Source organism: Dunckerocampus dactyliophorus, chromosome 19, assembly GCF_027744805.1.
Source record: "Dunckerocampus dactyliophorus isolate RoL2022-P2 chromosome 19, RoL_Ddac_1.1, whole genome shotgun sequence".
Taxonomy (NCBI): Eukaryota; Metazoa; Chordata; class Actinopteri; order Syngnathiformes; family Syngnathidae; genus Dunckerocampus; species Dunckerocampus dactyliophorus.
The window spans coordinates 10,317,369-10,343,032 of NC_072837.1; the positions used below are offsets into that span (position 1 = coordinate 10,317,369).

The window sequence follows — 25,664 nt, forward strand, 5'->3', positions numbered from 1 at the left end:
TATTTTCCCCCAAAAATCAATCATATTCAGAAAAAAGAGAGTAGTTCCTGTAGCAGTTGTGTCTTCCCTTTGGCCCGACAGATCAAGAAGACTGAACTGCATCAGAGCCGTTATTAAATAGGTTATTAAATAGGTGTTATTAAATATCTTAACCTTGTTGCTGTCATGGACGTGTCCAATCACAAGATACTGCGCTTCGCACGCCACACCAGCTTCTGCCAATGAGGTTTTTTGATTGGTCGAGTATTGTTTGCGTCTATTTTAGAAGGATTATGCAAAATGAATTGGCGATCTTGGATGTTTTTTGTAAGTTATTGTCTTTCGACTTTTTTCGTTAGGGGTCGCCACAGCGAGTCAATCACATGAGGGAATAGCAGAGGTGTGGGCTCGAGTCTTGCGGTTGGACTAGAGTCAGACCTGTTTTTTACATTACATTATTAACAGTGGTTAGCTTGTTTTTACACTTGTATGACAATTAAGTATGTTAAATAATGACAATAAACCTTTGTCAATTGTCTTAAAGGTTGTTATATTGTTTGTAGGTTTTCAGTATTTAACTCATTTTTACACTTGCATGGGAATTAACAACGTCAGAAAATGATTTCATTTATTTTTACACTTTCTACACAATTAGGTAGTGCAGTCACAAGATCTCGTATCACAAGATCTCGTGAGATTAAAAACTTGACAGGATTTCTCATTCAGAAGGAAAATTGTCTTGTGGGCACCAGGCCTGGGATGGTAATTGCTTTATCCAAGCCTTGAAATTGCTGTCCAAATATTTGGAGTACTCTAGTGAAATAAATTGATGATAATTATAAAGAATTGAAGTCCAGAGCTAGTTTATACGTTGAAACTTTCCAACATTAAGGAGTATGCTTAAGGTTAGTGTCTATTAGTGTCATATGGAAGAAAAATTTATGTTAAGTGTTGAATTCTCACTGATATGTGATGAGAATGAATTTCTCAGAACTGCAATGAATTCAATTCCACTTCCTGATATTCAAATTCAAATTCAATTCAACATCCTGTGGGGTGGAGTCAAATCAAATTCAAATGATGTGTCCCAAAATGTACATCCTTCTCATGTACGCCACTCTCTGAACTGCACTGGACGTTTTGTGAAAATACATTAGGAACACAGTTGGACTCACCCAGTGTATTAATAACACGACAAGACGTACGTTGTATCGCAAGCTAGGCAGAAAATGTTAGCAAAATTTTCATGCATATCTTTTACTACCAAAAAACACGCTAACCAAGGTTCCACTGTATATGACGCACTTTCTCATTCCATTACATGACGAAGTGTGTTCAAAGTTTTGACTGGTAGTCTCTATATACCGTAATTTCCGGTGTATACACCGCTACTTTTTTTCTTCAACCTTGAACCCTGCGGCTAATTTACGGCTAAGTTCTAATCTTGTGACATCTCCTTTACTTCAGGACAACTGCTAATCGTTTAAATACTGTGCCGCTCAATATAACAGTCTGACCCACGGTGCCATCTTAAAAAGAACACTAAACTCATCACACAACAACTTAACACTCAAAAGGTGTACCTAAGAAATATACAAACAAGTCAGTTTCCCATAATGCATTGCGTCTGCGCAAAGCACGCATTGGTGCATGCAATTGAGCTGCAATGATGTCAGCCTCCCTCTGGGCTCCCTCTGGTGGACATTGCAGTGCCATTCATCCATCCATCCATCTATAGTATACATTTTCTATGCCGCTTGTACTCCAATTAAATGTATGGTCAGATGCAATGCATGATGGGAAAACTTTAAAATATTTATTTTGGTACTTGTTTTGGTACTTGTTTGTATATTTCTGACCTCCCTTTTGAGTGTTTAGTTGCTGTGTAATGAGTTTAGTGTTCTTTGTAAGATGACACCGTAAGTCAGACTGTTAAGTAATGACCTCCTGCAATTTTCAATGGGTTGACCAGCTTGTCATGATTTTTTTTGGAGGTGATGATTGGCTCCTGTCAAATAAAGGGCTGCCTGGTCCTTACTGACTCGTGCGCGCCACAATATGCCATTTTATGACATGGACATGTATGGCTTACAGTCTGGTACGGCGTATATACTGTATGTACAAATCAGTTTTTCCTCTAAAATTAGTTGGTGCGGCTTATACACTGGAATTTACCGTAGTTATATTCAAAATCACAAACCCATTCAATTATTCTGAAAACTTTCAACTAAAAAGTATTGGTGTCAGTGTTGGTGTTTTTATTGTATTTACTTGATGCCAAAATATGCTGTATTGTCCACACCTAAAAGAGCCGTATAGAATCCTCAAGATTAATACAGCAGACAATTGAGTTTTTATGGTTTTGCACTGCGTCCTAGTGTGACCTTGACTGTATTGTGTTGTTGTGCGTGATACATTAAACAGCTCTATCTGATGATATAATATAATGGTTAGCCTGCAGAAATCTGGGGGGGAAATTATATATTCATTTTATCAAGTGTAAATGTATGCTAGCAAGTACACTATGTGTGAGCATAAAAACATATAACTAATTTATTCATTCATAGCATATGCATTTTATAGACAGTACATTGTTGCATAAGTACTTTTTAAACAATAAGTAGTTGTGAGATGTAGTCTGTAAGGGCGTAAGGGCTTGTGTGTGATGTGCCGTGTTGCATATACTGTTGCTACGTGTTGTATCATCTTCTATGGGAATTGAATATGAGTGTATGTCTGTATATGCTGCCATTTTATTGTACATGATGATATTGGGTGTTGTGTCAAACATGCTGTCCTTCATGTGCACAGTGTGTGGTTGTATGTCATGTAGTGTGTTTTCAGGACTACAGGTAGAAAGTAGGTGAACGCTACTGGAACTCTAGTGCAGCTATTGGTTCTTTATGAATCATGTTAAGCGCCTACTGTCCATAAACTAATGCAAAAAAATCCCCACATGCTATACAAATTCACTTTAATTTAATGACTAAATTAATCATGAAATATTTGACAAAAAATAATTAATTAATTTAAAAAATCTGAATAAAAACATGTGCGTGTAATATTTTCTTAAATTACTACATTCAACCTATCGCCGTCATGTTACGTTATTGAATTGATGATTTAATAATTAAAAAATGATTGACCCCAAGATAAATTAAATATTAATCTTCAACACAACATCTACAACTTTAACATCTACAACACAAGAAAATGAGAGAGTGTGACAGTAAAAAATAGATTACCAATATTTTTTTATTGATTAATTTTTTTATTAATGCTGGCATTTCATTGCACAAAGTGTTAAAACAGTAGAGTTTATTATTGGTGGGTAATTCGGTGTTTTTATAGAAATGTATGTAAAACAGGTGATATCTGCAGGTGATTCTTATTATGATTTTGTACAAAACAAGATGTAGCACAGCAAAAGATGGCCTAATAATGTATAACATCAGTCATAGGGAGATAAACAATAAGACCATATTTAATATCGTGTCTAAAACACCTTCAAACACACATTCATTGCCAACCATTCTGTACATGAGAGTCAAAGAAAACACGTGAACTCAACGGAGTTTACAGTTGCTATAATTGCCGGTGAATACTTTGCCTGAAATAATGATTCTGAAAGCCGCTCGGAACCACGAGTAAAAGAAGCCATAAACAAAGGGATTAAAAATCGAATTTGACCATCCAAGCCAAAGCAGCATTTCACTCAGGGGTAGTGGGATTGAATAGCCACTGAGAGGATTAAAAGTTATGGAGAGAAAGAAAGGGGTCCAACAGAAAAGAAAAACTCCCATCACAATAGCCAGGGTTTTTGTGGCTTTTCTTTCCATCTTACTCACTCGCTGTGTTCGTCCAGTTTGTGTACTTTGGATGCTTTGTGCTTGTTTCAGCGCCACGGTTAATATTTTTAAGTAAATGCTGAGCATGACGAGCACGGGCAGGTAAAACGAGACAATAGGGCCCATAATTCCATTTGGAATGTGAAATATGAAGCAGCGGCCTTCGCAGACAGTGTGTTTAAGCCCCACAAATGTAAGACCAAATCCAGATAGAGCAGACAAAACCCAGATTACCAGGATCATGATCCCAACCACCCGACCGTTTATCTTTGTTTTGTAAGTCAGAGGCTGGCACACGGCGTAATACCTGTCGATGGAAATACAACACAAGTTAAGGATGGAGGTCGTCATCAGTGAAATGTCAAAGCTGCGGCGCATTTTACAAAATAAATCCCCGAAATATATACAGGAATTGACAGACAGAGCCATGTTGAACTGCAAAACCAAAGCACCCAAGAGTAGGTCAGCAACGGCCAGAGACAGGATTAGGTAGTTCGTTGGTGTGTGGAGCTGCTTGAAGTAAATGATAGACGTGATTACCAGGAGGTTCCCACATATTATGCTAATAGACATAGTGCTGCCAATGAACATGTACAAGAACATGCGTGTTGCGGAGGGGGTTATTGCCACCAAGCAAGACTCTTGCACAGGTTCATTACAGAAATACAATGAATCACTCTTATTGATAATAAATTCCATGCTTCCTGGATCAGCAGATTTCAATCAGTCATCCGTTACAAGTATATAGTACAAAGTAGTACAAGTCAGGTGGTAAATTCAGCAAACCCGTAGTTTAAAATGTTACAAAAAAAGAATCATCTGTATACTGGAAAAAAAAGAGCGTAGTTGTTGTAGAAGTTGTGTCTTCCCTTTGACGGATCAAACAGTCTGAACTTCATCAAAGCCGCTCGTGTTATTAAGCTTGTTGCCTTAGAGGACGTGTCCAATCACAAGTTACTGGGCATGGCAGGCCACTCCAGCTTCTGCCAATGAGGTTTTCGTGATTTGTCCAGTGGTGTTTGTTTCTTTTTTTTAGGATTATGCAAAATGAATTCCATTTTTTTCCCTTAGTGGTCCCCAGATCGAGTCAATCGTATGAGGGATTAGGTTTAGTTGTTACGCTGGATGCCCTTCCTTAGACAACCCTCCATAGCTGGGTGTTGGGGCTTTGGTCAGGAACAGCAGCATGTGCCATTATACCACCATGATACTGTAATATAATGTAATATAATAATATAATATAATGATACTGTATGAGTTTCTTGTCTTATTTTACTGGGAGGGGGGCCTCATCTAAATATCGATACTGTCAGTACAAAGGGTCTTAAATACTTTTTTCACATTTTGATTGTGCATTCATCCATTTTCTATCCCGCTTGTCCTCATTGTGGTCGCGGGTATGCTGGAGACTTTGTTTGAGAGGTGGGGTACACCGTGGACTGGTCGTCAGCCAATCGCAGGGCACATGTAGACAATCGACCATTCACACTCACATTCATACCTTTGGACAAGTTAGAATCGTAACTACGTAAAAACACCCAAACACTTGAAAGGTGTAATGCATTCATTTATTCCACAGCGGAATCAAATGGCGTCAATTTCATTTAGAAACGTAAACAACAAACATGAAATAGTCCATCGTCAATATATGACGACAATCAATCACAAGGGCACAGCCCGATATTGACAGTGTCCAATTAACCTACCAGGCATATGCAAGGAAGGCAGTACATTGAAGTCAGACAGTTACACAGATTTTATGACTCGACTTAATTTATTAAAATAAATTTGCTGCGAAGCCTTCACATTGGCCCGAAATCTGTGTATGAGTCCATTCTTAAATTTAGAAAGTTTAGAAACCAGTTTTATTCTTAATGTAAGACAAATATTCTTAATATGTTGTTGAAGAATAATAAATATAGGGTTTTTAGCTCGGTATTAGAAAAAAGAACTCATTACCGGCAAAAAATATTTTCATCAGAATTGACTAGCTATACTTTATTATAAGATTTTTTTCTTCAATAAAAAGTGCATTGTTGTTCCAAAATCAGCAACTCTTTAGATATATTTTCTGCGTGTGAGTCCGTTCTTAAATTTTGAAAGTTAGGTAAGCAGTTTTTGCTCTTAATTTAAGGCAAACACTGTATATATTAGTCTGTTGCTGAAGAATACTCAAAATTACGTTTTTAGCTTGTTATTAGAAAAAAGAACTCATTTCCGGCAAAAAAAAAAAAATCTTCATAAGAAATGGCTAGCTATACTTTCTTAATATAAGATTATTTTTCTTAAGTGAAAATTGCTCGACAAGTTATTTTTTCTTTTTAAGATATGTTTTTTTTAAAATTTGACTTTTTTACTTTCTTGAAATTTAGCTTTTGCAGTGTAGGTATTGTCAGAAAATATAATAGTACTAACATTTTGCTAAAATCTAGCCTCATAAAAGCAAATTTTGTCTGAATTTAAGAATCTCATAAGAGCATTTGTCTTACTTCTTTCCTTGTAATAAGAACATTTGACTTAAATCTAGCTATGTGACTATTTAGATTAAGAATAAAACTGGTTTCTAAACTTTCTAAATTTAAGAATGGACTCACACACAGAAAATAAATGTAAAGGTTTGCTGTTTTCGGACCAATGTGAAGGCTGCACAGCAAATTTCATAGCACGTACCAAGATTCATTTAATTAAATGCAGTCATAAAATCTGCCAAAAAAGAATTCTGATAGTGTTTATGACAATAGGTTTTCCTAAATGACGTGAATTTTAGATACAATCACACTTTTTTTTTTTTTAAATAAAAAATGTCCATCCATATCATTTGCTTCATGCTTGTTGAAACGAAGTAACCAACATAACTAGCATGCGGGCAAGAAGCGACGCTGACTGAGTGGTTAGTATGTTCACCCCACAATCAGCCAACACGGGTTCAAATCACCGTCGGAACACATCTGTGCAGTCCCCCCGTGTACTGGCTTCCTTCCATGTGCATGATAAGTGAATTGGAAGCTGTAGGAAAATAAAGTAATACTCCTACATATAGAATATGCATAGTTTTGCTTAAATCTAGCCTCATAAAAGCACATTTTATCTCAATTTATGAACATTTGACTTAAATCTAGCTATGTGATTAAGAACAACTTGCTTATTTTAGGACTCATTATATTCTTAAAAGTCATAAGAAAAATATTCCAGTTATATGAATTCTAGCCAAGCAACTTTTTCTTACCAGATTGGCAGAATTTTTTGCTTCAAATAAGAAAAGTTGTCTCATTTTAGTATAATCTGGGCTTCTTTCAAGCACGGCTTTTTTTGCAGTGTGCACCCCTACCAATCACCCCAAATCACAAAACATTTCAAAATATACTATAGGATAGAATGGCTTTTTTTTCCCCAATAAAATAATGAAATAACAATCTCTGGTCAAATCACATCAATGTGCAATCAGCAAAATCCCCCTGGAATATCTTTCCAGTTATGATCATTTTGAAAGCGGAGCGGAACCAGTTATAAAAAAAAGCATAAATAAACGGATTCAGCATCGAGTTCGATAACGTGAGCCAGTTTAGCGTTTCAATCACAGGAATCGATGGCGGTTCGGCGAATAATGGCTGAAAGACCACGCAGAAAAAGTACGGCGACATGAACAATAGGAACACTCCCATAACAATCGCCAGCGTTTTGGTGGCTTTTCTTTCCAGTTTGCTCACAGACTTTGAACTCTGGAGGCTGCTCACCTGTCTCTGAGCCACGAAGAAAATCTTCAAGTAGATGCAGCTCATAATGACTGCAGGGAGGTAAAACGCTAAAACGGGCCCCATAATGTTGGATAAAATAACATTAACGGAGCACATTTCCTCACAAGTTCCTTGACTGTATCCTCCTATAATAATACCAAGTCCAATCATTGCGGCAACACCCCAGCACACTAGAATCATTGTCAAAGCTACTTGAACGCTTATTTTCGATCGGTATGTTAAAGGCTGACACACGGCGTAATATCGGTCAATGGAAATGCAACATAAATTTAAAATAGATGATGTGCATAATGATACGTCAAAGCTGTCTCGGATTTTACAGATTAAATCCTCGTGGGAAAGACAGGAAGTGACAGTAAAGGCCATGCTGAAAGGAAAAACTAAAACACCAACAAGCAGGTCAGCCACAGAGAGAGACAGAATAAAGTAGTTAGTCGGAGTGTGAAGCTTTTGGAAGTAAACGACAGAGATGACCACGAGAAGGTTCCCACATATTGTAGCGACGGACAATAAACCAAGAACACAATACACAAAAACACACGTTATAGAAGGGTTGCTGGTGAATATTAAAGATGCATTGTAGCGCTCATAACAAGGATGCATGGCGTTTACAGCATCAGTCCCGTTGATGATGGCATCTTCTTCCATGCTTGAAGATCTCTGCAATCACAGTTCAGTTAGAATAGAATACAAATACTGTAAAAAAATCAACACAAGTTCTGAATTATGGTCAAAAAGAGCCTCTTCTCTTACTTAACTCTTTTGTATATCAAAGTGAGGTGTGCCCATAGTCTGTACGCGGTGCAACTTTTTGCAGTATTTATAACCCTGTATCTCATTTACATAATCGGAACAAGCAATGATGCACCAATCAGATGCAGGTCGTATGCAAATTCGACTGATGCACGCACTCATGCATAAGTGTAAGAAAAAAAAACCTCATGTTGCATAGTTAATAGAACAAAACATTTTATTGGGCCAACTTAAAATGTGCAGATTTTCGGTCAAAACATTTTTTTGGTTCATGTTTATTCTCTGATTAAGTCGATAATAAAATGTAAAATGTGAAGCATACATATACCACTGTTAAAAAAAGCCCCACATTTTTACATGTTTATGTCTTTATGCTTCACTGATAATGTTTTTTTTTTTTTTTTGTCAAGCGTTGAAATTTCGCACTTTCTTTCTTCCTTGAACGCACAGTAGTTCACAGGAGGCAAAAGTGAAACTCATTTTGGTGTCGCCTTTCCTGTTTTGTCTTTGTCTTTTCCATTTGTGTTTTGTCATTTAGTAATGGCAAATGCAAAAGCATGCAAATGCAAAAGAATGAGGTCATTCTGCCAGGATGATGACTACTCCATACGTGATTACACGATTTGTGCTTGCAGGGGCTATGTAGTTATGGAAACTCAGGAGCCCCTTTACTTTACTTTTGATAAATGTGTATTTGCGTCTACTTTCTGTCAGTGACATTTTTTCCGGGCTCCCGAGTTTCCATAACTACAAAGCCACGACTAGCAGAAAACGTGTAATCACGTATGGAGTAGTCATCATCCTGGCAGAATGACCCGGGTCATTCTTTTGCATTTGCATGCTTTTGCATTTGTCATTACTAAATGACAAAGCACAAATGGAAAAGACAAAGACAAAACAGGAAAACAATGGCAAATTGGAAAAAACCAAGACAATACAGGAAAAAACAAAGAGAAAATGGAAAACGAATATGACTACATTTGTATATTTTTTTTTATTATTGATTCTCTTTGCATTTCCACAGGTTCCCTTTTAATTTTGGCACTCCTGTGATTCCATATGATAAAGCCAGACCCGATGTGAACAATATAATAACTACAAAACTGCAAATCCGGAACAGACGCTGGGCTTCACTGTGTGTACGTGCCTCCATCTTGCGTAATTATAGGTCTCCTGTTAAAGAAACACGTCAGTTTCAATTCTTTAATACACAAATGAGGCTGAATTTACCGGTATATAAAAATCGGCTATTTATAACAAAAACAAAGACATTCTATGTAAAAAGGTATGCTCAGCCGTAGCCGTGGGCACCCCCCATGTAGTCCTGACCACATGTCATTTTCATATGATTCGACTGCGAGACTGATAGTCGAATCACACTCCTCCGAATCGAATCGTCAAATAGTCCATTATTCTAAAACACCTCTCAAAACAATGTAACAATATCAACAACAAAAATAATAGATTCCATTTTATTACACATAATTGTTTGAGCAAAATAAAGTCAAAAGAGCAAAATAATTGAACAAAAGCAAAAACTACTATTGGCTCTCATTCAAATCCTCTGGCTTTTTACCCACCCAAAATCCTCCTGTGTCCAAGCACTTAGTAAGAACCAAATAACAATGTACCAATGTATTTATACAACACAACAAAAACACAGCTAGGGACCGAAAACTATCAATCTCATTACGCTGGTGTCGATCTGATACCAATACGACACTGGTATTGCTAATTCCGATATTGCTGCTAATACCTCTACTGACTACACACGTGATTATTGTACTCATGCAGCTAAGACAGGCGTGTGGCAAAACATATAGAAAAATGTAATATAATATAATCATGAATCAACCTTCAAGCACTTCCGTGATCATGCATCAGGATTCTGTAGCGAAAATAATATGCACAGTATTCAGTCATCAGAATAAATTGATATTGGTAAAATCCCCTTGAAATATTTTCCCAGTTATAATCATTTTGAAAGCAGAGCGGAACCAGTTGTAAAAGAAAGCGTAAATAAATGGATTCAGCATTGAATTGGATAATGTGAGCCAGTTTAGTGTTTCAATCACAGCGATTGATGGAGGACTGTGGAATAGCGGCTGAAAGACAACGGAAAAAAAGTAAGGTGTCATGCATACCAGGAAGACTCCCATAACAATCGCCAGAGTTTTGGTGGCTTTTCTCTCCATTTTATTCAAAGATTTCACACTCTGGAGGCTGTTCACCTGTCTCTGAGCCACGAAGAAAATCTTCAGGTAGATACAGCTCATAATGACTGCAGGGAGGTAAAACCCCAAAACGGGGCCCATTGTGTGTGCCAAAACGATATCCACAGAGCACATTTCCTCACATGCTCCTTGGCTAAATCCTCCAAATATAATACCAACCGCTATCAATGCAGAAATCCCCCAGCACGCGACAATCATCATTAAAGCTACCTGAACATTGATTTTTGATCTGTACGTTAAAGGCTGACACACTGCATAATACCTATCAATGGAAATGCAGCATAAATTCAGAATAGAGGTAGTACAAAGTACTATATCAAAGCTGTCTCGTACTTTGCAAACTAAATCCTCATGATACAAGCAAGAGGTGACAGTAAAGGCCATGCTGGAAGGAAAAACTAAAACGCCCACAAGCAGGTCAGCCCCAGACAGAGATAAAATGAGATAGTTCGTCGGAGTGTGAAGCTGTTTGAAGTAAACGACAGAGATGATCACGAGGAGGTTCCCGCATATTGTAGCGACAGTAAGCAAACCAAGAAGAAAATACACCGAGACACATATTAAAGAAGGGCTGCTTGTAAATGTTAAAGATGTGTTATCAGATTCATAACAAGGATGTATGGCAATAAAAGCATCAGTCCCATTGATGATGGACTCTGGTTGCATTCTCCACGATGCCTGCAATAAGGGTCCACAATATTAGCAACATATCATTCAAGTCGTTTATGTGGGATGAAATAATCAGCTTTCTAATGTGACTGTTCTCTTACCTACGAGCGTCTCTGGAAGTGTGTGCTCCCAAGCCATCAGACGATATTTATAAGGACCGGTCATTAGCATATTCCAAAAAAAAAACAAACCCAATTCGATGTATTCTAAGCTGGGCTTACATTGTACGATGGAGAATTATTTATTATGAGTGCTATTGGCCAGGGAGGACGGAGAAAAAGGAAAAATCAGGACAATTCCAAGGTCCTTGACTGCCAGGTGGCCCAAAAAATAGGTAATTACTAATAAAATTAGTAATTAATTCATAAGGGGGAGGGGCAACATGATTTTTTTTTCATGGGACCCAGAATTTCAGACTGCACCCCTGATATTGGCTCCATTAAAATACATGTCGTAGTTATGAGAAGAAAACTTACAAGATGAAAGTTGAAATCTTTGGAAAATTGGGAAAAAAACAGCTTTAATTTTACAGTAATAAAGTCAAAATATTAAAAGACAAACTGGTATCTAAGGAGAAAATAGGTGCAATTTTATGAGAACAAACTAATAAAATAATGTCATTTTAGTGCACAAAGTTTAAATTTTGAAGAAAAAGTATTTTATTTCTTTTAAGTTGTAATATTATGAGAAACAAACAAAACAAAATAAAGTTGTAAATTTTGCTAAATTTGGCTTGGGAAAAGTTATAATATTATTGGAATAAAGTTAATATTGCTAAAAGAAAATTTACTAAGAATATTTAAGAAGAAACTCGAATTTGGAAACAAAAAAGTGAACAATTGGAAAAAAAGAAAGAAGAAAAAACACCACAGTTCAAACTAATAATAGCCAATTCATACAAGCTAATTCACCTACGGTAGATCACAAAGCTGAGATGCAGTTTTTTCTTGAAATATATCAAACTTGTTAGCATATCTACAGCACATGTGTTGCTTTACAAAATATCAAAATTTTATATCATTTTTCACTATGTGACCCTCGCTGGCAAAAGTTTGGAAACCCCTGACCTAGAAAAAAAGGAGCCACAGACAATGTGAGAGAGGGAAGACCTTTAGGCATGACGGTCACTTAGAAAATCACAAGGACGATCCAAGAGGCTACAGAAATTACTAAATTTTACCACAATTATCGACCAGCAAAATTTGTTATCGTGACAGGCCTTTTGGCAGGTATGCAGGGGCGTGCCCAGCTTGTGTTTTAAAATTCAATGTTTGAGTGCAAAGACAGTGGAGGACCATTGGGAGGACATGCTCAAGTTGATGCAAAGACGATCTCTAATGAACCATTCATAAATGTAATATTTATAAATAAAAATATCAGTTGATTTAATGTCAGCTGGGATAGGCTCCAGCCTATCCCAGCTGACATTACCTGTGACCCTGGTGAGGATAAGTGGCATAGAAGAGGGATGGATAGATAAATTTAATAAAAATTACAAATTTGAATATAAATAAATATATAATAAGGCTAATGATAAATAAATTTTTATCACCCTGTATAAACAATGCATTATCTATACCGTACATTTTAAATTTGGCTCATACTAGAACCAAAAATACACAATGCAAAAACACAACATCTGAAAACGCTGTCATTTCACAGTGAAGGCATCATGGACAGTCATTGCATTAAATGAAATTTGTGTCCGCAAAGTCCCCTTGAAATATTTTCCCGGTTATTATCATTTTGAAAGCAGAGCGGAACCAGTTGTAAAAGAAAGCGTAAATAAATGGATTCAGCATCGAATTGGATAATGTGAGCCAATTCAGTGCTTCAATCACAGGGATCGATGGGAGATGGTGGAATAACGGCTGAAAAACCACACAAAAGAAGTACGGGGATAAACATAACAGAAACACTCCCATCACGACAGCCAAGGTTTTGGTGGCTTTTCTCTCCAGTTTGCTCACAGACTTTGCACTCTGGATGCTGTTCACCTGCTTCTGAGCGACCAAGAAAATCTTCAAGTAGATGCAGATCATAATGACGGCAGGGAGGTAAAACGAGAAAATCGGTCCCATAATGTTGGCTAATACGACATCCACAGAGCACATTTCCCCACAGGTTCCTTGGCTAAATCCTGCAATTATGATACCGAGCGCAATCATAACAGAAACACCCCAGCAAACTAGAATCATCGTCAAAGCGACTTGAACATTTATTTTCGATCTATATCTTAAAGGCTGACACACGGCGTAATATCTGTCAATAGAAATGCAACATAAATTTAAAATAGATGATGTGCACAGCGATATGTCAAAGCTGTCTCGTATCTGACAGATGACATCCTCACGATAAAGACATGAGGTGACAGTAAAGGCCATACTGAAAGGAAAGACTAAAACACCAACAAGTAGGTCAGCCGCAGAAAGAGATAAAATAAGATAGTTAGTCGGAGTGTGAAGCTGTTTGAAGTAAACGACGGAGATGATCACGAGGAGGTTCCCGCATATTGTAGCGACGGACAGTAAACCAAGAACACAATATGCCACGACGCATGTTATCGAAGGGCTCCTTGCGAATATGTAGGATGCGTTATCTGCTTCATAACAAGGATGCACTGCGTTAATGTTGCCAGTAGCATTAACAAGCAAATCAGCTTCCATGATACAGGATTCCTGCAAACAATAATGGAGACATTTACATGATCATCATTAATGGAATGAAATACATTTTCTAAGAACAAAAGCATAATAATTACATTTCATTCTTTTTAAGTGGTTATTGTTTGCTTACCTACCAAATGGTCACTATGCAAGTGTACGTGTGTGCGTGTGTGTGTTTGTATCCATAATGTGCCAGCAGACAATATTTATAATCCCATATCTCATTAACATAATCAAAGCACAATTTGGGGCGTGTTGGAAATGTTGGGCTAAAGCAGGGGTGAAAGGAAAGAATGAAAGGATGCAAGGGCCACTCTTGTATTTTGTAAAGCAATACATGTACAGTAGATATACTAGCAAGTTATATATATTTCTTTGTGATATTGGTGAAAAGCATATTATGACTATAAACTTGGGTCTTTGCCCTTTTTTTCCCTATTTTTGCTTTTGTTTAAAAAAAACATTTCTACTTCTTAAATTTTGCTGTCAGAATATAATGACTTTATTCCCATAATATTATTTTTTTCCAATGTAGTTTTCCAAAAAAACTAAAAAAAAAACTGTTTTGTTTCTTTCTCATACTATTATGACTTTTTAAAAATATTATTTAAAAATATTATTTAAAATTTATTATTATTGAAATATTTTTAAATATTTCTATTTTGTGCTACTAGAATTAGGTATGCTCCGATCAGGTTTTTATGCTGAAGATACCAATCATTGATGAGTGAAATCGGCCGATACCGATCACTTAGATTAAGTGTAAATTTTTAAATAAAAAACATTTATTTTCATATCTTAATTCAGACCAAACAAAGTGAGTATGTTTGTTTTACCGGAACATTAACAATGTGCTGGTATCCATAACTCACATTTTGTATTTCAGAATGTATTTCTCGCTGAAAACCTGAATGAAAAGCAGGCTTGCAGGCGCCTCATGTGGTCATGGGGGCTTTATTATATGAAAGGGGAACCATAAAATTGAGGCAAAAACATATTGGACTTACTTTTTCAAAATCACAACTGAAACTTCTTTAAGGAGACTTTGGATACGAGAGCAGCTTGATGGCGCTCCAGCAGGAGCCCAGGCAGTCAGCAAACCCCGTTTCCTCCTCCGACGGCCGGCAGCCCAGTCAGGACAAATCCAACCAATGTTCGGGCTATCACTGGCGCGCGTCTCGCGTTTTGGCTAATTAGCCGCCGCCCGACCGACGATCACATCGCAAACCAGGAAAACTCACCACACCCTGGAAAGTGCCCACCCCCCCAAATGCCGCACCAAACGAAATAGATTTAAGGTGTGTTTTTCAGTGTGCAAAACTTATATCACTCTCACAACGACAGAAAGTCCCACACGACAGACATGCTTGTTTTGGCCTTGTGAAGGGAAAATGGGCGGGAGATGGTCGCTATTTGCTGGCTGCTGCAATAGGGGCGGAGCTGATTGGCAAAGGGGATCTGCGTTTAAAAGCAATTATCGGGATATGCCGATAGTGTGCTTTTCCAGGGAAATTGTCCGATACTGATCGGTGACCCTAACTAAAATGATGTTATTTTTCCTTATAGTATTACGAAGTTATTCTCATAACACTGACGTTTTTTTCGTCAGAATACGACCTTTTCTGTTCATGTTTTGGCTTTAGTCACGGAAAATTACAGTCTTGTTTTTCTTTTTCGGCTAAATTTTTTTTTTCTTTTTTTTACAATTTTACAACTTTTTCAACTTTGTTCCTGTAAATTTACGCGCAGGCTTTCAGTGGTCGAGGTGATGCTCCATCTGGACCTCCTTAGCTCCGCACTTACTTGAGCAGCTGTTATTGTGGGCTGTGTGAGGTGGGGTGAGGAGAGGTATCCTCTTCCATGTTGGTGTCTTGTGTGGGGGCTGCTGTGTGTGGGACGGGCTGGTCAAACTTGTTAAAAAACTGGTTTAACTGGTTTGCGCTTCTCACATCCCCCTCAGTGTGGGCACCTGTCTTTGAAGTGCAGCCAGTGATGGTCTCCATCCCCTACCACACCTCCTTCACGTTGTTATTCTGAATCCTTTGTTTTACTTGCCTTCCATACTGCTGTTTGCTGCCCTTAGCTGGACTCTTAGTTCCTTCTGCACCCGCCTTTGAAGGTCTTCTTCTTCAGGTTCAGAAGGGCTTTGATGTCACTTGTTATCCAGGGGTTGTTTTAGGCAAAGCAGCGTACAGTCTTGACTGGCACAACATCATCCATGTAGAAGTTGATGTAGTCCATGGTGCATGCGACCATTTCTTCCACATTCTCACTGTGGGGCCCCTGCAGTGTATCCCAGTCAGTGGTCTCAAAGCAGCCTATCAGAGCCTGTTCAGCCTCAGGAGACCACTTCCTGAATGAGTGTGTGGTTATTGGTAATTTCCTCACTTTTGGTGTATAATGAGGTTTGAGCAGGACAAGGTTGTGGTCTGTCTTCCCAACGCAGGCAGGTAGGTTGATTTTAACATCTTTGATGCTTGCATACATTATGTCTATAGCCCTAGTGTTACAGTCCACATACTGGTAGAAGTCAGTCCCTGCTGCAGATGGACATTTTAATGTTCACATGCCCAGGAGGAACCACCGTCCACATACAGTGCAAGCCCAGCTTCTTTGCGCTTGCCACAGGCTCTTGTGTACCCGTCCGCTCTGACTGTGCTGAAGTTTGCTAGCTCCGCGTCTGGGACGCTAGCTGTTAGCCATGTTTCAGTAAAGCACAATAAGCTGCACTCCCTGAAGGTCTTGAAGTTCATTGTCAGCTCGTTCATATTTATGCCTGTCTGCCTTTGGGAGAAAGTTGGGTTTTAACGTTCAGTTAACGATCGGTAATTAGGTTAATTGTTATGTAAAAGAAGCGACGAGTTTCAGCGGAAACATACGCCACTGTTATGTGGGCAGCAGTGTATTATTTGATTGACCTTCTTATGGCTATTGTTGTTTATTGCAGATACTAGATGGTCACATCTAAAATGCACACACTTTGACCTGTGAATACACTTGTACGCTCTGCTGCGCTCCGGGTACACATTTTGTTGCATTTCACCAATTTCAGTTTGGAGTACAGTCGAAACCTGGAGTTGAGGTGCCAGCGCACGCTCCACGTGCTGGCTACCCCCTCGCAAACCCTCTTGTGTAGCGTGACGTTCACCTCCAAAAAGACTAACCTCACACTGCCCCGACACTGACCATAAAGGCTGTGATTGGTTGGCTTGTTGAACATTATTTCCAGTGTCTGTACGGCTTGTTCAGAGGGTGTACGGCCCACTTTTGCAAATGCCAAACCTGATTTCGCATCAACATTTGCAATAAAAGTGACTGTTCTAACGCATTGTTATCACTCTCCTTCTCTCTTTAATTACCATACCATTGTTCAGTCAGAACAAAGAAAGCTAACAAGCTAAATAGTTCATGAGAGCTGTGGTTGCTCACAGAGTTGACATCACCTCACGTGCTCAATCCGACAAAGAGATATAAAAGCACGGATGTCCAAAGTGCGGTCCAGGGGCCAGTTGTGGCCTGCGGCTTATTTTTTATTGGCCTGCGGCACATTGCAGAAAAAAAATTAAACAAAAACTGTAATTCCGCCAACACAACAGGATTTGTGTTGGCACTCAGCCCCGCAAATCTCTCTTCCAATCTATATATAAAAAAATAAAGTACAATAAAAAACAAAAAATAAAAATAAATGCGTGTAGAATCTAGGTTAATACGGCTCTGCTTTTATTTGAGGCTAATTTCGCACTGAACAGGAAGTGCAAAATGAGGAGTGAAGGAATAATGGGTTCACTTCATTGTGAAGCACTTTGTGTGCCTTGAAAAGTGCTTTAAAATCTAATCGATTAATATTATTATTAAGTGGGATTGTTACAAGATTATATCATGTGTTAGAGCAATTCAATTATTCTTCACGATGTGTAAGAATGAGTTTCAAATATATATATATGTATATATATATAAACATCTAACGAGAAATGAGGACATACACACGTGGAAAATTGTCCGTACCCTTCGTTCAATGAAAGAAAAACTCACAATGGTCACAGAAATAATAGGATTAAGGTCAGGGCTCCTAGAAGGCCACTTTAGAATAGTCCAGTGTTGTCCTCTGAGCCATGCTTGGGTGTTTTTAGCTGTGTTTTGGGTCATAGTCCTGTTGCAAGACCTATGACCTGCGACTGAGACCAAGCTTTCTGACACTGGCCAGCACATTTCTCTCTAAAATCCCTTGATAGCCTTGAGATGTGTTTGTACCCTGCACAGATCCAAGACACCCTGTTGCAGATGCAGCAAAGCAGCCCCAGAACATAACAGATCCTCCTCCGTGTTTCACAGTAGGGACAGTGTTCTTCTCTTGATCTGCTTCATTTTTCCGTCAGTGAACATAGAGCTGATGTGCCTTGCCAAAAAGTTCAATTTTTTTCTCATCTGTCTGTAGGACATTCTCCCAGAAGTTGTGTGGCTTGTCAACATGTAGTCTGGCAAAGTCCAGTCTGGCTTTTTTATGACCTTGGTCTTCTCTCATTAAGTCCACTGTGGCTCAAACAACGATGAATGGTGCGATCTGACACTGATGCTCCTTGAGCTTGAAGTTTACTTTTAATCTCTTTTCAAGTTTTTCTGGGCTCTTTTGTTACCATTTGTATTATCCGTCTCTTTGATTTGTCATCAATTTTCCTCCTGCGGCCACGCCCATGGATCTTAAATTTCTGAATAATATGTGCAATTGTTGTCACAGGAACATCAAGCTGCTTGGAGACGGTCTTATAGCCTTTACCTTTAACATGCTTGTCGATAATTTTCTTTCTAATCTCCTGAGACAATTTTTTCTTTGCTTCCTCTGGTCCATGTTGAGTGTGGCACACACCATGTGACCAAACAGCACAGTGACTGACTGTAGTCCTATCTATAGGCCCACTGACTGATTACAAGGTTGTAGACACCTGTTAGTGGACACACCTTGAATTAACATGTCCCTTTGGTCACATTATTTTCAGTCTTTTCTACGGGCACCATCATTTTTGTCCAGGCCTGTTTCATGAGTTTATTTTTTTCAATAATTCTGTAGAAACATGGTTGAAAAGCAATGTCTGACGTTCATTGGTTAAATTTCAGAGCATTTTTGTCTTATTTTTACTATTATTACTATTATTATTTGTCAGATTCAAGTTATTTCCTTGACCATTGTGAGTTTTTATTTCATTCAACAGAGGGTACGAACAATTTTGTCCACGTGTGTATCTTTTTTAAGAACACAGTTACAAAGTTTCAGAGTAATTAGTGAAAATACAAGACAGGGCAGGTATAACAAATGTAGGGCTTGAGAGGCTTTATATATGACATGTAAGATGAACATATATGTAATACAGTCACATTAAACATAAAAAAGCAAAGCAAAATGTAAACAGATAGATAGAATTCAATGTATCTGTAAGGATTACATTTCTAAAGTTCTCAGTTAGCAACAATGGCTGGCAACGTAAACTACTGAATTACAAATTATTACATGTTAAAAAAACAACAACAAACATTTCCATGTATGCTAGTGCAGTTGTCAAACACAGATCAACCCCATCATGTTGCAAATGTGCACATATGCATAAAATAACCTAAAAGTATTACAACACAGTAAATAGCATTCCAATTTACATTTTAAGGCATGACATCAAAACAGTTTTGTGTTGGTAAAATCACCATGAAATATCTTTCCGGTGATGATCAGTCTAAAAGCTGTTCTGAACCAGCTGTAAAAGAAAGCATAGATGAAAGGATTCAGCATTGAATTAGAAAGCGTAAGCCAGTTTAGTGTTTCGATCACAGCAATCGGAGTTACATCAAATGTTAAAGGTTGAAAGATGATACAAATGAAGTAAGGTGTCCAACATAGAATAAAAACTCCCATAACTATAGCCAGAGTTTTGGTAGCTTTTCTCTCCATTTTACTGACAGTTCCTGACTTTGTACTCTGACATGTTGTAGTCTGGATGATCCGTACTTGTCTCTGTGCGACAAGAAATATTCTTAAGTAGATACTAAGCATAACAATGACTGGGATATAAAAAGAGAATATACATGCCAAGGTGGTTGATATCAAAGCATCCATTAAACAGCTTTCTTCACATTTTCCTTGATTAAATCCTGCAATTGTGATACCAATTCCTATTAGTGCAGAAACACCCCAGCTTGCCAGGATCATGATGCCAATAACATGGTGGTTTATTTTACTTCTGTAAGTCAGAGGCTGGCACACTGCATAGTATCTGTCAATAGAAATGCAACACAGGTTTAAAATCGAAGCTGTGCTCAGCGTGACGTCAAAGCTACCTCGTATTTTACAAAACAGGCCTTCATGATACCAACAGGAGAACACAGTGAACGCCATACTGAAAGGGAAAACTAGAATCCCCACAAGCAGATCGGCCACAGCTAAAGACAGAATGAGGTAGTTAGTCGGGCTGTGGAGCTGTCTGAAGTAAATGACAGCGATTATCACAAGAAGGTTTCCACATATTGTGCAAACAGACAATAAGCCGAGAAAAACATACAAAGCAACGCATACAATTGAAGGATTACTTGCAAATATATAAGTTGCATTATCTAATACGTAGCAGGGATGGATGTAATTAAACACATTGGTCTTGTTGACTGTCAGCTCTGGTTCCATCTGTGCGGATTCCTGTAAATACAGTTTTCATTAGCAGTCAAATAGACAACAGCATAAACAGCAATTACAAAAAGCAACAGTTGAAAACATTTGCAGATTATGAAATGTTACCAGGTGAGTAAGTGCATCAACGTTGCCCTCAGTTTCTGTGTAACCCTTTTGAACCTCTACATAATTACCATAATTAATGCAAATACCTCTTGGCCAATCAGATTGTGCCATTTTATGACATCATGTTGAGTTTTGAAACATCTAGAAACGTGTATAATATTTTAGGTGATCTTTTTCAACTTAAAAAAAATTATTATGATGTAGGTTTCTGTGCATAAGAGTATTTAAAAGCAACAATGAAGCAATACAGGTTTAGATAACCCATTTGTTGTCGACCAGTTAATCCACAATTTATTTAGTGTAACACCCATTTTCCTGCACATTCACATAGACAAAGAAAATATGGTAATTATCTGTCCATTCACAATCAAATGATCAAATAATACTGTGTAAACATTTGTCCATTTATATATTTTCATACTCCGTCAGGGCTGAAAGGACACTTTTGGAGCCAACCAAGCACGCACGGACGCGACTGTGTTCTCTTTGTTGTATCAAACTGATACCATCACATACATATAAACAAGACTGTGCTTTATAGCAACCACACATCACACTGTCATGACTGCACAACCGGATAGCTTACGGCCATATGCTACATTTACTGGCCCCTTTTCAAAACTGCTAAACAAAACACAGTCAGACCTAACAATAGCCAATCCAGCTGGGTAACCAGGTAGACTGCCGGTTTACCTGCTTAGTCTTGTGGGCTATTCTGCCACATGACAGGCGAGGCATTATCTTAGAACACAATTATTATTTTTTTTAAGTCAGTAACATACTCCTTCAAGTAGAGGGGCCTCTTGTCGGGCCCTGACAGGATGGAGCCCAGGCTGCAGAGGATCATCCTGCACATCTGGTGCAGGTGGATCACGTGGCTGCACATCGGGGCACTCTCAGTCGCCATCTATGTGGTGTGGATCCATTGCAGCAGTGTCACTCGTCTAAGATGGCTGGCGTACCAGCGTGAGCCACCGGGTAGGCAGAAGATGGTTCATCCGTCGTTGCTGCTGGACCACTCTGCCTCACCTCTTAGTGGGCGCAGGCAGTCCAGGGAAAGCTGCGGCTCATATATTAGCATCAGGAGGACCGGAGAACTGCCTGTGGCATGTCTTGTCCCTATAGAGCAGAAGGGTGCTCTTTAGTGCTAATGCAAACAAAAGGTGGTAGAGGATGGTTCTGATGTGTAAGACGCTCCTCTCCTCCAAGAAGGAGGTCAATTTGGCTGAGATTAGTTGAGACTCGTTGTCTGTTGTGTCAGGCACACTCTAGCTGGCAAACAGAAAGGATAGGACGTCCTTGACCACATTGGTGGTGACAGCGCCTGTGGGCAGCACAGAATGGAGGACAGAGGCCACCAGGAGAAAGCGTTGGTGCTGAGGGATGTCATGAAACTCCCTGCAGATGTCCAGCTGGATGTGGGACCGTGGTGCTGACGGCCACAAGAGGGGCTGCATAAGGTGAAGTGGGGTGCGGGCCCATCTTACCGCTGGTAAGGCATGCTGCACAGTCCTTCACTAGAGCCTCCATGTCACTGTCGATGCCTGGCTACCAAACTAGGCAGCGTTTTTTGATCTTAACAGGTGGTCCTCGTGTAACCTGACCAGGACTGGCGCCTTTGAAGAGCTGGGAACTAATGTGCACAGTTCCCTTGCCACTCAGACGTTATTCCAGCATGAGAGGTCGTCTTTGATGCCACGGAAGGGCGTTAGATCTTCTGGGGCTCTGGTGGGCCAGCCCTCTCGGATTATTACATGTAGCTGGGTGAACACAGGGTCCGACGTTGACGCAGCTTGGAGCTCCTGAAGGTCAACAGCCACTCGATGGAGTCCATGCAGCATGAGAATCAGCTCAGGCTCCTAGGGGTCATGGGTGGCGTCTGACTCAGAGCTTGCTCGGGAGAGCAAATCTGCCAAATCATTGTCTCTGCCAGGTGTAAGTTATACGCCTGCAGCTGCCCAGATAGCGGCGCAGCAGTTTGTGAAACGAACCGGCTGTAACGAGTAGGGTTGTGGGGGCCTGGTGATCTGTTCACAGAGTGAAGTGCCGCCGATAGAGGTACATGTGCCACCGCTTACAGGCCCTGATGCACATCAAACCCACTGAGTACTTTTGCTCCGTTGGAGTGAGTACCCTCGACGCAAATGCCACTGGGCGTTCATTCCCTTGCTGAAGTTGAGACAGTGCAGACTGCTTTGTTGACGGTGTCACAGGTCATGAATGTGGAACACTGCAGGTCGAAGTGGGCAAGCACGGGGGAGAGGTCATTTGCGACTTGAGGATCCGAACAGCAGCAGAGAACTGTGGTGTCCAAGCCCAGGGTGCATCCTGCTTGAGTGGTGTGGCAGTGTCGGAGTTGCAGATAGAACGTGATCAACCCTTAGAATGATGAAAGCTGTGCGCGGCCAGGATGCCAGGCACAAAGGGCGTCATCTGGTCCAGAATGGCCGATGCACAGCCGATGCACAGCCAGGCACTATGTAATGGATGGGCAATGGATGGGTAGGAGGAGTTCCTTGCAGCTGCACAATATCACTTATCAGTCATCAATGTTGTTGAAGACTACAAGGTATCTAATGAAATATATTTAACTACTTTAAAAGTATCCTGTAATTTTAACGTATGTGATTACAATACATTGGCTGACAGAAAGAAAGCAAGTAACACCAGTGATAAGACTGCATAGTTCAGTTTGGTTTTACTATTTCCTGCATAGTTTGCATATACTTCAGAAGAAATGTTAAAGAAACATTCATATTTCATTTATTCTGTCTTGTCAAATTTCACAGCTATTTTGATTAAACTAATTAATACACTACACCGTTATGTTTTGTAGGATAATATTGTTTTATAAACTTGTTAGCTGAGTGAGTAAATATTTATTACAAGTAGATTTCTAGAATAATTGTTGGGATTGATATTTATTGATTGAATTATTAACTGAGTATCTTAATATAAGTACAGTATAAAAATAACTGTTTTATGATTAACTGAATGAGTGATTACAAGTAGTTATAGAAATAATGCTTTATTAAACAATTTGCTGAGTAGATGAACAACTGTTTTAAGTGTGTCATAGGTCAAACAGAAATAGTGCAAGCTCACACATAGTGTACAATCAGCGAAGGCCAGCCAGGACCAGCAGTCAGATACGGGGAAAAAAAACAAATCAGTAGACCTTCAGACAGATGGGGAGAAGTATGTGCTGAAAAGTGTCGACAAGCCAGCGAAAGCTCCGACTATCACCTGCTGGCGTCCCAAAAGCTTCGTCAAAGAATCCGGGAGAGTTTTCTTGGGAGACACTGGCGCCCATGGTCTGAGGAAAACAATTATAAAAAGGCAGAGGGGACTAGCAATCAAAGCCGACTCTCTCTCCTTCTGGTCAGGAAGCCACAGGAGGACATTAGGAGAGACAGCTAGCCCGGATATCGGAAGAATGCGAAATGATTCTGTCTGACTTATTTTTATACATTTCGTAAATCTAATACCAGTGTGTGACAGTGGAGATTAACAAACATTTAAGGGGGAGGTGAATTTGGCTTAATTCATTTTCTAAAGTGGTCCTTTTTGACCTTTAGTAGGTTGTGGAGAATTTAATATCCAACAGTTTCCTTCTGTTTCATTTATTACACTTCATACATAGACAAATACCAGTGGCAGGCAGAAATGAATAGCTTTGTTTTTAAATACACCATGCATGAAGAAAGAGGTGAGATAAGAAACAATGTGTTTCGCTATATTATATTTATTATCACCAAATTAACTCCTTTAGACTGTTATTTTTGTTTGAACTTAAAAACCATATCCTGAAGACTCAGTAGAGGAAAGGCAGGGGTCCTCCAGAGAAGGCAGGGAAGGAAAAAAAAAAGAAGTCAGATAACAAATCTTGATAAATGCTCTTCAGTGTGAAGTGAAGTGAAGTGATGAGGCCTAAGTTGCGATGGCAAATTTGTGGAGACAGACTTTAGGGCTAAGCCCCCCCCATATCTTTCAATACCAGCGACATCCCCGATTCATGTTGTAAAAGTGTTACTGAATTAAATCACCGAACGGTAATAGTACCCTGACTAGCATTACATTTTAGCACTGACAGCACAAACTCAAAACAATTTTGTGTTGGTAAAATCATCTTGAAATATCTTTCCGGTGATGATCAGTCTAAAAGCTGTTCTGAACCAGCTGTAAAAGAAAGCATAGATAAACTGATTCAGCATTGAATTAGAAAGCGTAAGCCAGTTTAGTGTTTCGATCACAGCAATCGGAGTTACATCAAATGTTAAAGGCCTGAAGATGAAATAAATGAAGTAAGGTGTCCAACATAGAATAAAAACTCCCATAACTATAGCCAGAGTTTTGGTAGCTTTTCTCTCCATTTTAGTGACAGTTCCTGACTTTGTACTCTGACATGTTGTAGTCTGGATGATCCGTACTTGTCTCTGTGCGACAAGAAATATTCTTAAGTAGATACTAAGCATAACAATGACTGGGATAACGAAGGAAAATATGCACCCTAGGGTGGTTGATATCAAAGCATCCATTAAACAGCTTTCTTCACATTTTCCTTGATCAAATCCTGCAACTGTGATACCAATTCCTATTAACAAGGAAACACCCCAGGTTATTAGGATCATGATGCCAGTAACATGATGATTTATTTTGCTTCTGTAAGTCAGAGGCTGGCACACTGCATAGTATCTGTCAATAGAAATGCAACACAGGTTTAAAATCGAAGCTGTGCTCAGTATGATATCAAAGCTACCTCGTATCCTACAAAACAGGTCTTCGTGATACCAACAGTAAAACACAGTGAATGCCATACTGAAAGGAAAAGCGAGAGTTCCCACAAGCAGATCGGCCACAGCTAAAGACAGAATGAGGTAGTTAGTCGGGCTGTGGAGCTGTCTGAAGTAAATGACAGCGATTATCACAAGAAGGTTTCCACATATTGTGCAAACAGACAATAAGCCGAGAAAAACATACAAAGCCAT

At 39.1% G+C, this 25,664-nt stretch overlaps 6 protein-coding genes across 6 annotated transcripts; all 6 read right to left on the reverse strand.

The window, feature by feature from the left end:
* Window positions 1-3,344: 3,344 nt before the first annotated feature.
* LOC129172061 (trace amine-associated receptor 1-like) lies at window positions 3,345-4,267 on the reverse strand. Its single transcript, XM_054761397.1, has 2 exons — window positions 4,249-4,267; window positions 3,345-4,134 (listed from the first exon to the last, which is right to left on the reverse strand). The coding sequence occupies exons 1-2, from the start codon at window positions 4,254-4,256 to the stop codon at window positions 3,546-3,548; spliced, it is 597 nt and encodes a 198-aa protein (XP_054617372.1). The 5' UTR covers window positions 4,257-4,267; the 3' UTR covers window positions 3,345-3,545.
* A 2,985-nt stretch (window positions 4,268-7,252) lies between these two features.
* On the reverse strand, window positions 7,253-8,230 carry LOC129172634 (trace amine-associated receptor 1-like). Its single transcript, XM_054762588.1, has 2 exons — window positions 7,903-8,230; window positions 7,253-7,830 (listed from the first exon to the last, which is right to left on the reverse strand). The coding sequence occupies exons 1-2, from the start codon at window positions 8,228-8,230 to the stop codon at window positions 7,253-7,255; spliced, it is 906 nt and encodes a 301-aa protein (XP_054618563.1).
* A 2,027-nt stretch (window positions 8,231-10,257) lies between these two features.
* Window positions 10,258-11,235, reverse strand: LOC129172058 (trace amine-associated receptor 1-like). The gene has a single exon (XM_054761395.1). It carries the CDS (start codon window positions 11,233-11,235, stop codon window positions 10,258-10,260), a length of 978 nt encoding a protein of 325 aa, XP_054617370.1.
* A 1,691-nt stretch (window positions 11,236-12,926) lies between these two features.
* Window positions 12,927-13,904, reverse strand: LOC129172060 (trace amine-associated receptor 1-like). Its single transcript, XM_054761396.1, has one exon. The coding sequence runs from the start codon at window positions 13,902-13,904 to the stop codon at window positions 12,927-12,929; it is 978 nt and encodes a 325-aa protein (XP_054617371.1).
* Window positions 13,905-16,079: 2,175 nt separating this feature from the next.
* LOC129172635 (trace amine-associated receptor 1-like) lies at window positions 16,080-20,565 on the reverse strand. Its single transcript, XM_054762590.1, has 3 exons — window positions 20,238-20,565; window positions 19,596-20,165; window positions 16,080-16,444 (listed from the first exon to the last, which is right to left on the reverse strand). The coding sequence occupies exons 1-3, from the start codon at window positions 20,563-20,565 to the stop codon at window positions 16,080-16,082; spliced, it is 1,263 nt and encodes a 420-aa protein (XP_054618565.1).
* Window positions 20,566-24,776: 4,211 nt separating this feature from the next.
* Window positions 24,777-25,664, reverse strand: LOC129172636 (trace amine-associated receptor 1-like). Its single transcript, XM_054762591.1, has 2 exons — window positions 25,448-25,664; window positions 24,777-25,375 (listed from the first exon to the last, which is right to left on the reverse strand). The coding sequence occupies exons 1-2, from the start codon at window positions 25,662-25,664 to the stop codon at window positions 24,777-24,779; spliced, it is 816 nt and encodes a 271-aa protein (XP_054618566.1).